The 17475-nt window shown below is 41.3% G+C and overlaps 1 protein-coding gene across 2 annotated transcripts; it reads left to right on the forward strand.

Moving 5' to 3' along the window:
* Nucleotides 1-1500: 1500 nt before the first annotated feature.
* On the forward strand, nt 1501-16645 carry vps37c (VPS37C subunit of ESCRT-I). 2 transcript variants are annotated; one of them, XM_034224483.1, is made up of 6 exons: nt 1501-1637; nt 1840-2246; nt 2679-2788; nt 4840-5011; nt 11909-11991; nt 14244-16645. In XM_034224483.1, the coding sequence occupies exons 3-6, from the start codon at nt 2696-2698 to the stop codon at nt 14970-14972; spliced, it is 1077 nt and encodes a 358-aa protein (XP_034080374.1). In that variant the 5' UTR covers nt 1501-1637; nt 1840-2246; nt 2679-2695; the 3' UTR covers nt 14973-16645. The 2 variants fall into 2 exon arrangements, with proteins under 2 accessions (XP_034080374.1, XP_034080375.1); XM_034224484.1 differs by lacking the exons at nt 1501-1637; nt 2679-2788 and having other exon boundaries at nt 1755-2246.
* The last annotated feature ends 830 nt before the right edge of the window (nt 16646-17475 follow it).

Genomic DNA, 17475 nt, shown 5'->3' on the forward strand with positions numbered 1-17475 from the left:
AGGGACAAACATGTGACGTTTTGTGTGGTAGGCTGCATGATAAAAATGTGTGTACGTTAAACATGGTTAGGGAAAATGTGTGTGTGTTCATTGCAGTGGCTATATATGCTGTATGATTGTTGCTATGTTGGGGGGCATTTCCGCGATTGGCTGCTGTGGCAGCAGGTGATGTACTTCCCATTATTGTTTGTTTGTTGCAACAACTAAATAATAATTACTGATCAGCTATATCTGTGTTTGTGTTTTATTGATTCCTCTCTGTTTCATTCTTTCCTGTTGTGTGAGTGCTGGATCTCCACAACACCTTCAAATACCCACTTCACCCCCACACTCCACTCAACACTGCTATAAATATTGTGCATATGAAAAGTGAAGTTTTTCAGTCCTTTTGAGAGAGACATGATCATGTGGCTGCTGGTCATAAACATTACGCCTCCTTTATGGGGTTGATGAATGGAGAGAAAGGTCAAAGAAAAAATTACCCACTCCACAGACTCACTCCCCCTTTTCCCCCCCAAAATTCTGGTAACAAATATCATGGACCAGCCAGACAGTTTCAGGTTACCAACATTTTAGATTACTTGTGAAACTGGGGCAAATTATAATATGGCTGGCTTCCTTTAAAAGGTATGATAAAAAATACTTAGCATAAGTCTTCTCTCAAGGTAGTCAAGGAATTAAATGAGGTGTTCAGTGTGTGTCCTTATTAGATGACCGTTTTCATCACCAGGTAGACAAATAGGCAGACTCGTCATCGCTGGGGACGAGTCTGCCTACAGGTGGGACATCGACCGTCTGGAGATCAATGGTCTCCAGACGGTGGAGATGGTTGTGGTGAACTTCTACACCGCCATCATCGAGTCCATCCTCACTTCCTCCATCACCATCTGATACGCTGCACTACAGGGAAGATTATGGCCGACCCCTCCCACCCTGGACTCAAACTTTTTGTCCCGCTCCCCTCTGGCAGGAGGCTGCACTCCATCAGGACCAAAACCTCTCACCAACAGTTTCTTCCCCTCTTCTAGCGGCCTCATCAACAAGGCCCACGACCCCCACTGACACTGACTTTGATCCACCCCAGATAAACATTATGCATTACAATAATGTACATCACATCATGCAAACAACATCTTGTTGCACATTTCTTCTCCACACTACCTCTTTTTAAACAGCACAGCTCTCCACTTTAAATACAGTAGGCCTATAGTATGTGTCATATCATATGTAAAAATTGCGAATTTGTTATAATAGATTTCTTCATTCTGTGTCTTTATATGCACCATACAAAAGCAAATTCCTCGTATGTGTAAACCTACTTGGTAATAAATCCGATTCGGATTTTGATTTTAAGAATATTGGCCTAGCTGTAAACGTGCAAATTAGGAGGTAGTTGAATTTAGATGATATAATAGTTAATGCATTTTGAAAGAGTGGCTCAATGAAAAATACGTAGCCATTTGTAAAGGTATCCATTGACAGTAGCACTGGCTGCAGTAGATCGGACATTACCGTCACAGGGGTTTCCCTTACATCAGCTGAGCACTGGAACCTACCATTACCCTGCGACACAGGGGACACCAGAGGGATAACGGGCCCAGGAATAACATATACACACCAAAAATGTTTACCCAACAGTAAGTATTTGAATATAGTTAATATACACTAGGAGTTTGTTAAGGTTTAACGGTGTTGTTAAAAATATTTTAAATGTGTCCCCCCCCCCCCCCCCTCAAACCGTGGAACGTCGATGGTTCCTAAAATGGCAGCCGTTTTTGTCAGTGTGGAGTGAAACTTTCCTATTTTTAGCCAACATTTGGTCATTTTCTGTCGTTATAGGTCAACTGAACTCTTCTGTTTACTACAGTAAGCATTACTGGAATACAGAGGCGTTGGACAGTTTTCGTCAGGAGCGAGTGGAGACATTCTTGACTCCGTTTTCCGTCGCGGAATTGCTGGGCTTCCCTCGGAGTGTCAGTGCCTGACATTGGCTTTATACGGACTGTTGTCATCAGATCACTGAAGCTGAGCCGTCAGGGTGGACTGCATGTCGGCCGAGGAACTAGCTGGCTTGCCGGTTTAAGTGCGTCGAAAAAGGACTCGACAGCATTCCGTTCAGCGGGATTGAGTTAGGGCTGGTCGGAGATTCTGAGGACGTGTCACGTCAGCTGTCAGTGGAAATACCGAGGTGGTGTTGGATGTCACCAGCAGTCAGTGTCAGGCTGAACTGGGTTTGCTAACGTCATGTAAGTACCACTTTATTTTCCGCCGTGTTGTTGCTCTGCTGTCCAGTGATCGTCTGAACAGCCTGTTCTGTTCGTGGCCTGCAGTCACTTGCCTCGATAGTTTGAATGAATGCTTTTTAAATAAAAGCTGTAAAGTAAACAAACAGTGTACGGTATGTAGCATTCGAAATCACCAGCGTTTACTTTTGACCAGAATTGCCGAATTGTGTCATATAACGTTACCATCGGTTGCTATTTTATTAAGGGAGTGGCTGCAGGGGACAGGGTCTGTTTTGTCTTGATTTGTTATCAATGTCTTGATTAGTACATTGCTAATCGTTGTCTATTAAAGGTTAGGAGCGTTACAATATAAACGTTAGGCCTTTGACTATCACTTTCCGTTTCAAAACATTGTTTTTAACTCTTATTTCCTGGTTCCTTTATGACGGACAGCCATCCTGGCAAATCAAATGGAGAAGCTCCAGGACCTGAGCCAATCAGAGCTCCAGGAGCTCCTGGACAACCCGGAGAGGGTAGAGTCTATGGCTCTGGAGTCTGACGAGGTAAAACGTGGGGATTTACATCATATAAGGCTTCCATTTTTACAATACAGTATGTCATAGCTTTCAAATAAGCTCGAGCTAAGATGAACGAATTTATGGAGAGTGGATTTGATTAATTATTTCTTAAATATGTTTTCTTAAAAAGAGTGTTTGTAAAAAAAACACAAACCATCCAAAATGCAGTTCTAAAACTGCTTGTTGTTTTTCAAACCCCGAAGTGACTGGACAGTCTTGGAGGGGGGAGTGAGTAAATAAGGCTTTCCCTTGTAACCACTGTGGAGAAATGTTCAAAAATATGTTTGTAATGGACATCTCCTACTTATGTAAGTGTGTGGCCCTTTTAGTTGTATTCCTTCACACACCCTGCACTTGAAATAAAGACCGCTCACAGTTCAACATAGTATACCCAGGATATCTTTGTGCTATCTGGCTTCATTAACCCTAAAAGATGCAATCCTGCTAAACTGTACTACGATGGTAGTTATCAACTTGGTTAGTCAGGCCAGGGTTTCTTAGTCTGGATATGAGTGTGTTCACATAAAAAGGGCAGAGTTATATGAATATGACCATTCAAAACGTGCACAAGCATACTGTGTACATTCAATCCAGGCTTTGTGAATGTTGAAATGAAACAGTTTATAATATCATTGCCCTGTCAAAGACACGAGGAGATCCGAATTCAATTACATTGAAGTATTCTTTTAAATGAATGTGTTGCTTGAAGGCATTCTTATGCAATAGAATATAAGCTACACTCTGTTTTATTTATCTAAATAAATAGTACAATGCGGTAAGCAGGCTTACTTTCATATCTTAAAGACAGTGGGTTATAAACATTTCCTGAAAGCATTAACTAACGTGTAGTTTATTTTTACTTACTTTAAATGTTCTTCTGTCCAGCACCTATCATCTTAAATATTGTTTTAAATCTTAAAACCACTTGCTGCGTACATAAAATCATGTTTTCTTTTTAGTAAATGAACACTTATAATGCATCATTCTGCGGCACTGTAAGTGCGCGGCAACATCTGGCTCACGCAGCTGATACAGGAGTGAACATAAGATGTGATCATATCTATGATGTGATCAATCAGGCACTGCTGAGACTTAAAGTAATACATTGCTCATACAGTTACTTCTGCTGTGAGTAATGACCCATTACTTTCATATTGTATAATGATACAATATCAAAGTTAGCCTGCTTACCAAAACATCTAATTATAGTCAGATCTCTAGATTAGTTTACACATTTGTGAATGTGTTTTGCAAGCCATCCTGTATTTCTGAATACAACTCAATACCCTTAATCACCGTTTGTATTTGTGTAATATATCAGATGTAGCAGCAAAAATCATAAAGAAATAAAACCAACAATGAGATGAAAAGTAAAACTGCCGCTGAGGCACCAGATAGCAGATCGTACTCAGGGTACTCAAGGTAATCAATGATCCAGCCAGAAGAGAAGGTACTTTATGTGGATGTTATGCCGTTGATCCCATATCAGAAGTACAAAGAACAATAGTTCACATTCTTCCCCTGCAGCTTTTCCTGTGGCTCTCCTCTTGGCTAACCCTGTGCAGCTAATCCCCGCCACCAAGTGTCAACAATACAATTGCATTATAAATCTCAACAAAACAAATTGACATGCCAACAATAAACATAATAGGCTGCTACATCAGATATAGAGGGTTTTGTCAGTTTGCTATTGGCAATATGCTGCTCGACCTTTATTTGATTTCCAATTTTTTGTTAAGGTTGTTCTTTCACCTTCCACACCATTCACGTATGCACTGCTTCTTCTTCTTCGAAGATAAACCCAAAATACATCTGTACAGCATACAAACAACAGCCGCTGTTCTGATCCTAGCAGCAGATAAGGAGAAGCGCCCTGTTAACAGAACGTTTGAATGTTATGATATTGACCCAGTTGTACACACTACATACTGTTATTTGCAATGCAAAACATGAACAGAAATACCCCTCTAAATGTAGTGCTATCTAGAAATATCCTAAAATGTCAAACTGCCATAAGCCTTTCCTTTTCCCTTCAGATCCAGAACATCCAGCTGGAGAGAGAGATGGCCCTGGCCTCAAACCGCAGCCTGGCTGAGCAGAACCTGGACATGAAGCCCCGCGTGGAGTCAGAGAAGGAGGTGCTGGTGGAGAGATATTCTCAGCTAGAAGCCATCAGAGAAACCTACAGACAACACTGCTCCCTCAGAGGTCAGTGGAAGGGAGGGGTATCTACAGTGCGGGACAACAAAGTGAGTCTTGATCTTCAGGGAGGAGAAATGAATGGGAGAGGAACCAGTGACCCATGAGCTGTGACGGTTCGAACTGTGGAAATGTCACTACAAAGACAATGTTTCCAAGCTCTCCTGCAGTCCACCTGAAAGAGCTAAGACATTATGATTACTGAGTGAAATACATGAAACCACATTGGCTGTGGAATATACATTCATTTGAACAATGAATGAATTTAACATACTCTCCTTACCCAAACACAATAGAATAAACCACACACTATAATGTTGAGAAAGGCTTTGGTCCCAGGCGTATGTTTAGTTATTGAGGTTATTATAAATGTCAGACACTTTGAAGTTTGAAAAATATATTGTATATTCCAGCTGGTTTTAATGGTAAAGGAAATATACAGTAAATGTCTCATAAATATAGACATTGAGAGATGGATTAAACATTTCAATTAACATCTAATATTAACAGTTAGGCCCTTTGCATATACAGTCTATGATTGTTTGTTTGTAGCCTTTATTTAACCAGGTGAAAGCCCCTTGAGATCAAAAGATCTCTTCTTCAAGGGTGACCTGCAGGACATTAGTTACACATGTAACATAAAAACAACAGAACAACAATAAGGATGACAAACAACATGATGTGCAGGGTAGAGTTTACAAACTCTATTCACAGAGACAGGTACCATGAGTATCAAACAGCATGTCACCCAGCCGAGTTTCAAAGTGATAAGGTGGTGCATGTTTTTAAAAGTGAACGATATCCATGTCAGACCTGAGGACTCCTCTGTTCTCACATACCTCGCTTGTGTTTACAAGGGCGGAGCTTAATAAGTTCTTAGGATGAAGCGTGTGTGTGTGTGTGTGTCCCAGGCCAGGGCCCTCCCTCTGCTGCTCGCCCTGAGCTTTCTTCTCTTGTTCCACCACCAATCGGGGGGTTGTGGGGAGCGTTTCCCTGTCAACGATCAGAGGACTGAGGACAGTGGCGTGCACAGACATTTATAGGGGCAGGTGCTCAAGAGAAAAAAAAAGGGCACCTTCTGAGTCGTCGTGGCGGTCGCGCCAAAATTGTGCGCTCAGAAATTGTGCGCAAAAATTTGCCGGATTTTGTTAGTTTCTTTTCGGTTTTTGGTTACTTTATTTCGGTTTTAGGGTTAGGGTTATGTTATTTAATTCTTATTTTTGCCTGATTTTACTGATTTATTATCAAAAAATTAATTATTTTAACATTTATTTGTATTATTCTAAATGACTTAGGGGGGTCCAATCTGAAGCTAAGGGGACGACGAAATCCCCCCCCCCCCCCCCGGGATTGACGCCCCTGGTGGAACCGCCGGCTGCCTTAGTAGTGTGAGATTTATTAAAGGCACATCTTGTATGTCGTAATTGCATATATATTTATTTCAATAACCATATGCTGTCTGATGCAGATGCCTATCTAAAACAAATCAGATAGTAGGCTTACTAGCTTCTACTCGCTGAAGCAACTGTAGTCAGGGATGCAAACTCATCAGGTATGAAAAAGGTGACAAGGATCCAACCCCACGGAATATCGGCTTTAAAATGAGGAATAACAGGATTTTAGCAGTCAGAACAACTAAAGCAGCAGGTAATAATAACAGAAACGCCAAAGAGTTACATCTAACAGAAATATATAAAAGCATTTATTTTAATTGTGTAGCAGTCAGTTTATAATTTTGGCAGCACTGTTGAGCATTTTGAAAATGTATTTTCATGCCTCTTAGTATTTTTATAATACTTTTCTACTTTCACTTGAGGAACATTTTGAATGCAGGACTTTTACTGTAACAGAGTATTCCTACACTCTGGTACTTCTACTTTTACTCAAGTACAAGATCTGAGTACTTCTACTTTTATTAAGTACAAGATCTGAGTACTTCTACTTTTATTAAGTACAAGATCTGAGTACTTCTACTTTTACTCAAGTACAAGATCTGAGTACTTCTACTTTTACTCAAGTACAAGATCTGAGTACTTCTACTAAAGTACAAGATCTGAGTATACTTCTACTTTTACTCTAGTAGCCTACAATCTCTATACTTATACCACCTCTGTTTATAGCCTATGAAAAAAACTATTAGAAAACGAAGGCTAAAGCTAACGTTAGCAGATAGTGACAATGATATTGCGACAGAAAAACGTTCCAGTTCACATCACGCTCTGCCGCTCTGCTCTGAACACCTGCACGGCCCGTTCTAACAGCTGTTCACCAGCGGCTCAGTCTGTGCCACAGTGACTCTGCACAGTTAACGAACACACCGTAGATAATGTAGCTGACCCTCATCCCGGAGCAGCAGAGTTCAGCCGACAGGCAGGAAGACTCGAGCACACAGCTCGCGCTTCATATATTAAAAAATAACACCATGCGCACATAACAGCTCGCGACCGCAGATTATTTCGGCGATTAGATAAAATGTAAATTATATTTGACGCAACTTTAGTTACATTTCCATGACTTTTCCAAAACTTTGGGAAAAATATTGTTTTCCATAACTTTTCCAGGGCCTGGAATTTGCATTTTGAATTTCAATGACTTTTCCAGGTTTTCAATGACCGTACGAACCCTGTATAGTTTAGTTTGGCATCTGATTTATGGGATTAAACAATACACTCATTGTATTTGTTACCTGGTGGTTACTTACTTGGTCGTCACTAGGGCACTTTTAATCGTGTTGCTGCGTGCTGCTGCACCACACACCCGCCGTGGCCTGTCTGACTGACTGACTGTCAGCTCTGCGCGCTGCGCGTTCACGTTGAGAGCAGGGAAGGGAGGGGCTGCAGCCAGAGCACGTACGGGACTGCCGCGGGGCACGTGTGGGGATGTCTGACAAAATTACAACGCGCATTTGGGGCATTGTTGTATATTAGAAGCTTTTAATCCAGAATTGATCGATGTTACCATGAGCCACATACAGTACACTGTAAAAAAAAAAAAAAAAAAACTGTAAAAAACGAACTTTCAAAAGGGCACATTGCTGTCAAGAGGGCCACACGGGCAGGTGCTCAAGCACTACCTAGAGTCTATGTGTGCACGTCTCTGACTGAGCGTCTTATGCTGTTCCCTCCGGAGCTGCACACAATGAATGAGTCGACCAACGAGTATGGGCATAGATTTGTCTCATAAATATTTGTGAACATAAAAATAATTTGTGTGTAAATATGTGATTTGTAAATCACCATCCACAAATGCATGTAAAAGATTTGCAAACTCACAAATAAATGTGCAAATGTAAAACGGATCTGCAAATACGCTAAATATGTTCACGAATAAAAAAAAGATCTGTGAATACTATAATTAATTTACAAATAAACAAAAGGAATCTGTGAATATCTCTTTAACATTGACAACTTTCGATCAGGCATTCATGAATCCATTTTGTATTTGTCAACCAAGAATGCGCTTGTGGATCTCACATCTCCGCTTGTGGGTGGTCTTTTTACACACACTGAGTTTGGAGAGAAACTTCCCGCCGGTCTCGACCGAAATCTGCTCGTGTCACTCGGTTATATTCGGAAACCACGTGATGGCCTGCTGATGACGACATTTCAAGGTTTCAAAGTAAGAGCATGATGGCTTCCCTCTGGAGTCGACGCTCGCAGCGCCATGTCGAAGTATTTATTTAGATCTTTTTGATTATAAGGAGTACAAATATCATGCAGATAACCACCGAATCGCTAGAACTGTAGTTCTCCAGCGGTACCTATTGTGAGACTTTACCCGACGACTCACAGCAGCCAATAAGGCCGCTCAAAGCAGCTTGACTTTGCGTTACACTGTGTGGGATTTGGTTCTATCGTATGTCGGTCAAGTAAATCTCGGCCGGGGCAGCTGCAGCTATGCTGGTCTGAAATGACAAATGGACACTCAAGAAATCACTAAGGACCTACCGACCAAGAACAAAACATAAACCACGTGTCTCCCATCAGTTAACGTATGTGAGGAAACAAGAGAGAGACTGAGAAAATGACATAACGGTTACGGACGCGCTGGAGATTATTTTCGCTAGCACTCGTGACAATGGAGCATCAGAACCAGAAGGCTTCGACCCTTCTGAAGAAGAAGAATACAGGGACAACAAGGATCCATTTGGACATGGGTAAGTGTAAATATTACAGCAATAGTGTACTTTCACTTTGTGTGGAATACCGCAAAAATGAACAATAGGTTTATTGAACTTTTTCTTGGGACAAAATAGACTCTCAAATAGTTAACTTTTACTCTGTGTTATCGTTTTTTATGTGTAAAAGTTATTTTGATATGTAAAACTGAGGTTACATGTGTAGATGAAAAGATTATCGTTTATTCGTCCGACAACGGAGACATTTACAGTGGCTATAGACATGTATTTGACTGTTTTGTACAGAGGGGACTTTGTTATAGATTTATTTACGTGTGTGTGTGTGCCTTGTGCCTTGTTATTAAGCAACATGCCACTTGAACTTTATTTCAATGAACTTAGTTGTAATTATTGTCCTACATTTTAATTTGTTTTACAGAGAGGTTTCACATCTGCCTGGGCCTGGCGGCCCACAGGCGGCGTTATCCAGGAGCCAGAACCTCCAACTGTGCCTGCCCCAGGTCAAGATACACCTCGGCACAAAGGCCTCCACCACAGCCACCAGCATCAACCCGGCCAGCAAGGAGGTCTCGTAGAGCACACGTACCCCCCACACAGCCACCAGCATCAACCCGGGACAATCAAACGTACACCAACACACAGCCACCAGCAGCCCTGCACCATCACCCCCACCTGCACAGCAGCCAGCCCCACTGTCTTGGAAGACAGACAAAGAACCTGCCACTGCTCCCCCTGTCTTTACATTTATAATGAGTTGTTTGTAGAAAGAGTTCTGATATTGTAAATTGTAAGATTTTCCAGTTTCTTATATTTTTATAAATAGTTGGTTGAAAAAAAAAACATATTTATAATAAATTGTTGGTTGGAAAAGAGTTCTAATGCTGAATTTGTATTTGTACACATCACACAACCTTGGTATTTCATATGAAGTCATTCAGTCCTGATGTGTCTCTGTGGGGAAAGTCAATTGATAAACAACTATTTTACTCAAAATTCGAATTTAAACATTTTCATTTTAGACATGAATTACAAATGTATATACAGTGTAAGTCATATATTACACTACTTTTGTGAACCTAAGACTTTGATAAACCAAATCTAAACCACCAGAAAAAAGGATGACATGAGTAAATCTGTGTTTTCACAAGAGTTTTGAAGATTTAAAAAAAATCAGATGTCAAATGTTCAGCTTTAGAGCTAATTATCTCATCACACAGTGCTCTAAGGTGAGTGACTTTATACCTAGAACAGAGACTGTCCTGAACACTTTGATATGTAACACACGGGGTGCCATGTATAACATTTAAAAGGTGATTTAAGGAGACATCTAAAAAAGACTCAAGAGGGTTATTGTGCCGTTTTTGTATTACAATAATGAACAGCAATACATTAGGTGCATTCTTTATCACCATCAAGTTACAAAGCACTTCACATGTTATTAATCGGCCTAGTTTTACCATACCAGTGCAGTGGTAAGGTAAAAGCACCGTATTTTGGTCAGCCTTCACAGTAAGGCTACATTAAATGTTGTAATATTCATTTTGTATACTGTGTATATATACTTCCTGCGTATTGCTTTTATTTGTATTTAATTGTATTATGTTTATTCTTGTTTTCCACCTTTTCCCACACATTTCCCAATGATAAGTAGGCAGGCAGTAGGCAAATTGGGAAATGTGTGGAAAACAAGTATTAACATAATACAATTAATACAAATAAAAGCAATAAACAGGAATATACATAAACAGTAGAAAGGACACGATGAATATTACAACATTTAGCCTTACTGTGAAGGCTAACCTAATACGGTGCTTTTCTACAGATTAATAAGATGTGAAGTGCTTTGTAACTTTGACCCGCTTGACTGAATACACAAACAATATGAAGAAAGAGTTATCTCTGGGCTGCTTCGCTGCAGCTGTAGCCCCCGGGACCCGAAAGTGGCGTAGCCTGAGTACTTCAACATCAATGCATACGAATGTGCTCGAAATATGCTGTATTGAACAAATAAACTAACACAAACTAACTGTATCACTATAACATGATGGTGATAAAGAATGCACTGAACGTATTGCTGTTCTTTATAGTAATACAAAAACGGCGCATTAAACAAACCATCGTGCTCTTACTTTGAAACCTTGAAATGTCGTCATCAGCAGGCCATCACGTGGTTTCCGAAAATAACCGAGTGACACGAGCAGATTTCGGTCGAGACCGGCGGGAAGTTTGTCTCCAAACTCAGTGTGTGTAAAAAGACCACCCACAAGCGGAGATGTGAGATCCACAAGCGCATTCTTGGTTGACAAATACAAAATGGATTCATGAATGCCTGATCGAAAGTTGTCAATGTTAAAGAGATATTCACAGATTCCTTTTGTTTATTTGTAAATTAATTATAGTATTCACAGATCTTTTTTTTATTCGTGAACATATTTAGCGTATTTGCAGATCCGTTTTACATTTGCACATTTATTTGTGAGTTTGCAAATCTTTTACATGCATTTGTGGATGGTGATTTACAAATCACATATTTACACACAAATTATTTTTATGTTCACAAATATTTATGAGACAAATCTATGCCCATAAACGACTCAATAATAGATCACCATTCTACTTTGGCCGTGATTGAGAAAGACGTTTAAATAAGCTTTGCAGCATATTTTAAATCAAGTGGTACCCCGAGCTTTTTTCTAGAAAATGTTAAAAAGAAAACTGAATTTGAAAATACATCTTATAACCTGCGTCTCTCTCTGTCTCCTCCTCAGATGGGATGGTGGGTCAGTTGTCCCCAGAGGCTCTGTTCTCCAGACTGCAGACAGAGGGCAGCAAATCGGAGGGAGAGTCCGAGGTACACACACACATTTATTCCCTGCACCACATCTCAATGTAAATGTGAGGGCTATGTTTTCTTCATAAGGGTAATGTCAGTCCTGTTCTATTCTATGAGGGGCCGTACACGCCGTAATTCATACTGGTCCTCTCACACACATACATTATCACTCTTACACACGTATATATTGTCACTCACACATTCATACATTTTGTTCTCATATTCATATAGTCTTCTTCTTCTTCTTCTTCTTCTTCTTCTTCTTCTTCTTCTTCTTCTTCTTCTTCTTCTTCTCTCGGTTTTTTGGCAGATTGCAAACAACTTTAAGGTGCATACCGCCACCTCCGGAGTTGGCTTGACTCGGTTTGCATTTATAAAGAATGCACACATGTGTTTAATTGTTAATGTCAGATATGTACTAAGTAAATACATTTGTTCCTGCTCAAGATTAGATTCAACTTTATTGTTATTGCACAGATTACAGGTACTGAGACAACGAAATGCAGTTTAGCTTCTAACCAGGTGCAACAAGCAGTAAAGTGAAAAGTAATGTACACAATCTACAGAATAAAATATAGAATGATGAATAAACAGTGAGGGGTATGAATACTAGATATACACAGCAGCCTGTGAGCAGTATGAACAGTGTGTATGAATACACTAGATATCAGCCTGTGAGCAGTATGAACAGTGTGTATGAATATGCTAAGATATATAAAGTATGAAAACGGTAAGCAGTGCAAGTATAGTATAAAATATATAGATATTAATTTCATGATGATAAACATTGTGGAACAATGATGAAAAGCATTTTGCGTATATTATAGAATGATCACACCGGTGACAGTACTCTTCAAAGGGTTCACGAAATATGACTACTACTCTTACTGTTTAACACTTTGGGTTACTTGATGTTACTTCATGTTAAGGCTAATAAAAATGACAAGGCTGTAATGCTAACTAACGTGCTAGCTACTAGCTAGGTAGCTAACTTGATCCAGCCACTCCTGGTCCTTTCAACAGACGGGAAGCGAAAGAACGAGCAAGACCCATTGCTGGTATGATAACAACCTGGTACTAAGCACACAGGCATCTTGTTAAAGTGTTCTTATCTTAGCCAGCGCCATATAGATAGATTATATCTATATGGCGCTGATTTTAGCTATCTCTTAGTGGAGGAAAACAATTGTGACATCACTTACGCGACTCTGGGATTTGTAGTCTTTCTAGTTGCGTGTTTTTCATAGTCTTATATTTCAACAGTTTTACGACAAACTGTGACTTTTTTGACGTGGAAATGATTTTTTAAGATTGACAAACATCATATGTGTAATTCATGGCACAATTCAAACGGGATCGAAAGATACGTTTTCTCTCTCCATTGACTTCAATACATTATTTTTCAGAAATAATGTCCCATGGGGCGGAAGTAGATGGGCGTGACTTCGCACAGCGCAATAATGACCTGCCTTCCGTTTCCACTACACTTTCTCTCACACATACACCCATTCTTCTCTTGCATACATACATTGTCTTCATACATGCACATATTATTTATAATATTAAATGTAATCATTGAATGAATGTGCATAAGAACAAAATGTATAAATATGAGCATTAACATATATCAATATGAGAACAAAATGTATGAATGTGTGAGTGACAATATATATACGCGTGTAAAAGGAGAATGTATGTGCGTGAGAGGACCAGTATGAATTACGGCGTGTACGGCCCCTCATAGTATTCACACGTACAAATACAGATAGTAGGCAGTGTCTGATAAAGCTGTAGCCCTGCAGTATACATAGTAGTTGCCCATCATGATTTACATGCCCTGCTCCTGCCAGACAGTTGTTTTCTGACAGTAAGTTGTTTATTGCCTCACCCACAGTTAGTTCCCCCAGTAACAAACAGTTTACTGTGTTTTATTATTTATTATAGTATGCAAAGTTGAAACAGTTTTATTAGAACAATGAGCACACTGATCATTATTAAGGTACTAAGGAGGAGTCCACCACAGGAGCACAGGGGTACACACTGTTCCTCTGAGCAGTAAGACCAGGAAGTAGATAGGACATGGAACCTCTCTCACTGGCAGCAGCCTCTTGCTGTGTGAGCAGCCTGTTAGACGTCAGGAGACAAACTGAGAAGTTCCTGGGTGGGGGGAGGAGTTTTGAGAACTTGTTTGGGGGGAGTTCAGTACTTGTTACTCGGATTAGCTGCTTAGCAGTAAGTGTTTCTGTCCCTTGTTGTGCGTCTGTGTGCAGGCTCTAGCTGATGAGTTTCTGGAGGGCTCTCTGCCATTGGACTGCTTCCTGGATCGCTTTCTCTCCCTGCGCTCCCTCGCTCACAAAAGACGAGTGCGGATAGAGAAACTCCAGGAGATCCTACGACAGAGGAGCGATGGCAATCCCAACGCCATGACCTCCTCAATAGGAATCAGCCAAGACCCCGTTGCCAAACCTTCCCCATGGAATCAACAGACAACTACGGCAACATCATCAAATCCGCAGCAGCCAAACTCCAAACCTCAGTCCTCCAGCTACCAGAACGCCTCGCAGCCTGCCTCCTCGTCTGCAGGGGGCGCTGCTGGCCTCCCCTACAGCCCCTACCCTGTCTCCCAACCCAACCCTCCCCCTGCGGCAGCATCAGGCTCCGGCCCAGCCAACCCCTCATCGCAGTTCCCTCCGTACCCAGGTTCTGGTTCACCTTTCACCCCTGCGGGGAGCTTCTCTGGCCCCAGGCCTGCATTTGGGCCTCCGGATCCAGCTGCTTGCCCTTACCCCACCCAGCCCTCCTTCCCTGCCCCACACCCAGGCTCAGCATTTGGCCAGTACACCCCCAGCCACTCTCATGTTGGCCCCGCACCCTACCCGGCCTCCTACAGCTATGGGGGCTACAGCTACCCCGCCGGGCCCCCGTATTCCAATTCTCAGTCCCCCACAGGGAGACCCATCTACAGACCAGGATATGGAGTTCCACAGCCATACTCATGAAAGCACTACTGCTCTTCTGTCTCAATTCTTCCACTATTTTGCTATCTCACCTCTTTGTCCTCTTCTCCCCCTTATTCCCAGTTTCCTCTCCTCCTCTTGTCTTGTACCTCCTCTCCCCCCTCCTCTCTGCCATGCTGAGAGAGGTCTCTGGCTTTACTTATCTCTGTTGCACTATTTCTCTCCTCTACATATACGTTTGTTGATCTCTCCATCTCTCTGCCTTTCCTTTTCACTCCCTCTGTCACCCTTATGACTCCCCCACACTAGTCTCAGGTTGTTGCGTTGTGTTAAAACACTTGTATCTGGCCCTCTCTCCATCGCCTCCTCTCTACTCTTCCATTCCTTGTGCGTGTGTGTGTGTTGCTATTTGGCAATCAGAAAGTCCTTATAAACACACAAGTGCATTCCCTTTTTGTAACACCGCATCTGTGTCCGCTCAGAATCTGTCTGCTTCACATTGTTATTCATGAGCACAGTCTGCATTGAGAAAAGACTCGAATAGAACATGTATGTCCTTGGGCTTATGAAATGCAATTAAATTGGCAAAGGGATGGCTGTCACAAAGATGTCTCTTGTATTAAGTTTATTTAAGATTAAACATATGCTTGCTCTATTCCAACCTATTACATACAATAACCCTAAATGTGGGAGGTGTATTTGATATATGCATAATCACCTGTGGGCGGAGGGACCACCAGTATTTCCGGTCACCCTTTATTTCCGTCAACCAAAGAACCATGTGACGATGACAGTGCTTCAATTTGTTTTCATTCATCTTATTTATTGTTAACGTCAGAAGAGTAAGTTGGCTCCAGCAGTTTGTCCTCTCGTCCGTGATAAGCCTGGCGCAGCAGGAAGTGGCGAGGCCCAGTGACTAGCAAGGCTTGTTGCTAAACTAGTGCAGCTGGCTAGCTAACCACTGACACACTAGCCAAGGTGAACATGAGAGTGAGCGGAAGCTTCTTTCCTGTGTGCTGTACTGGTTTACTCCCTCTGGTATGTGTTCTCAGAATGGGCTAACTCCAGGCTAACAAGCTCTTTAGATATTTTCTGAGGTCAGTTGTCTGTCCTGGGTTAGGATCAATAGTTAGCAGGTACTAAATGTCTCTCAGTAAGCCTCATATCAGCCTTTCCATATCAACACTTTTGGAAATGACCCAAAGCCCATTTAAAACTGAAAGCTTGTTAGCTGTAACAGCTTTGATAAATGATCACTTTGTATACATGATATTACGATGGTGTGAACAGCTTCCTGTTGAGCTCTATGATCCCATGTTATCAAATAATGAGAGCAGCAAAAATAAATGAATATGTTTAACAAACATCTCCTTCCTGTGTATGTGGGGAACGTATTCTTTAAGTCTTTCCTCAAGGCCTGTCTGCATGTTGGACCCAAACTGCACAGACAGGCAGCTATCATATTGAGCTGTGGCTAGCTGTCCTTGTCATGTCTTACATTTGTAGTTTCATGTATGTCGTTTATTCCACAACAATTACAAATAGCTAGCAAGACAAGGCAACAGTGCAGTACTACCAAGTGTTTGAAAGACATTTCAATAACCGGAAGGCAGATGTTTGCTATACCATAAATGAACTATCTAACTTAAGCGACAAACGTTAGCTTCAGATTGTACACATGTCCAACAAATATAAATAAATACAAAGTCTCCGAACTGATGTGTTTCAGAGTGTCAAAGCTCTTCCCACGTTAACATGCTTAGGTTACCACATGTTTTATGGGGCCTGTTGGAATCGGACCATTCCCAGCAAAACATAGATTTAGGTTTAGATTAGCCTGTCACATAAGATTAAGACCCTAAAGTGGACAGTGACGGAGCGTCTGCCTGCAGACCCAGCCTCATCCCTCTCCTCTCCACATCTGCTTCTTGAATATGACCTGATTCTTGACAATGATTACAAAGGGAACATTGTTTTATTTCTACGAGTCCTCACTATCAGTGACTATACATGTGCTGTGTATAGTTTAATAGAGTATAATATAAAGATTGGCAATGGGTCTGTGCCAATTGAATCCGTACAGATAATTCAGGGTCAAGTACCGTCTCTAATATTGTAAAACACTTTTTTTTTTTAAATGGCACTGTCATCTTATATCTTTAACATCTCTTCTTAGCTACTTCAGAACACAAACACTATATTTCTTATATTTTTGTAGCCCCCCCAAAATTGGACCCAGCTTTTAAACATCAGAGAAGTAGGACACAAGTAAGGATTCAGGGCTGCTGCTGCCATATCAGGATGTTTGTCTCACTCAAATGCCATCATCACATGTTGGACATTAATCCACTCTGCTTCCTGAATGCGTGTGTGTGTGTGTGTGTGTGTGTGTGTGTGTGTGTGTGTGTGTGTGTGTGTGTGTGTGTGTGTGTGTGTGTGTGTGTGTGTGTGTGTGTGTGTGTGTGTGTGTGGTGTGTGTGTGTGTGTGTGTGTGTGTGTGTGTGTGTGTGTGTGTGTGTGTGTGTGTGTGTGTGTGTGTGTGTGT

The sequence above is a fragment of the Gymnodraco acuticeps genome, unplaced genomic scaffold, assembly GCF_902827175.1.
Source record: "Gymnodraco acuticeps unplaced genomic scaffold, fGymAcu1.1, whole genome shotgun sequence".
Classification (NCBI taxonomy): domain Eukaryota; kingdom Metazoa; phylum Chordata; class Actinopteri; order Perciformes; family Bathydraconidae; genus Gymnodraco; species Gymnodraco acuticeps.

What these genes read in the sequence shown, in the direction of transcription:
- vps37c (XM_034224483.1), top strand. Translation starts at nt 2,696, where the DNA reads ATGGAGAAGCTCCAGGACCTGAGCCAATCAGAGCTCCAGGAGCTCCTG. An exon ending in TGGCTCTGGAGTCTGACGAG is followed by an intron (nt 2,789 to 4,839) that starts GTAAAACGTGGG and finishes TTTTCCCTTCAG; the next exon opens with ATCCAGAACATCCAGCTGGA. An exon ending in AATCGGAGGGAGAGTCCGAG is followed by an intron (nt 11,992 to 14,243) that starts GTACACACACAC and finishes GTCTGTGTGCAG; the next exon opens with GCTCTAGCTGATGAGTTTCT.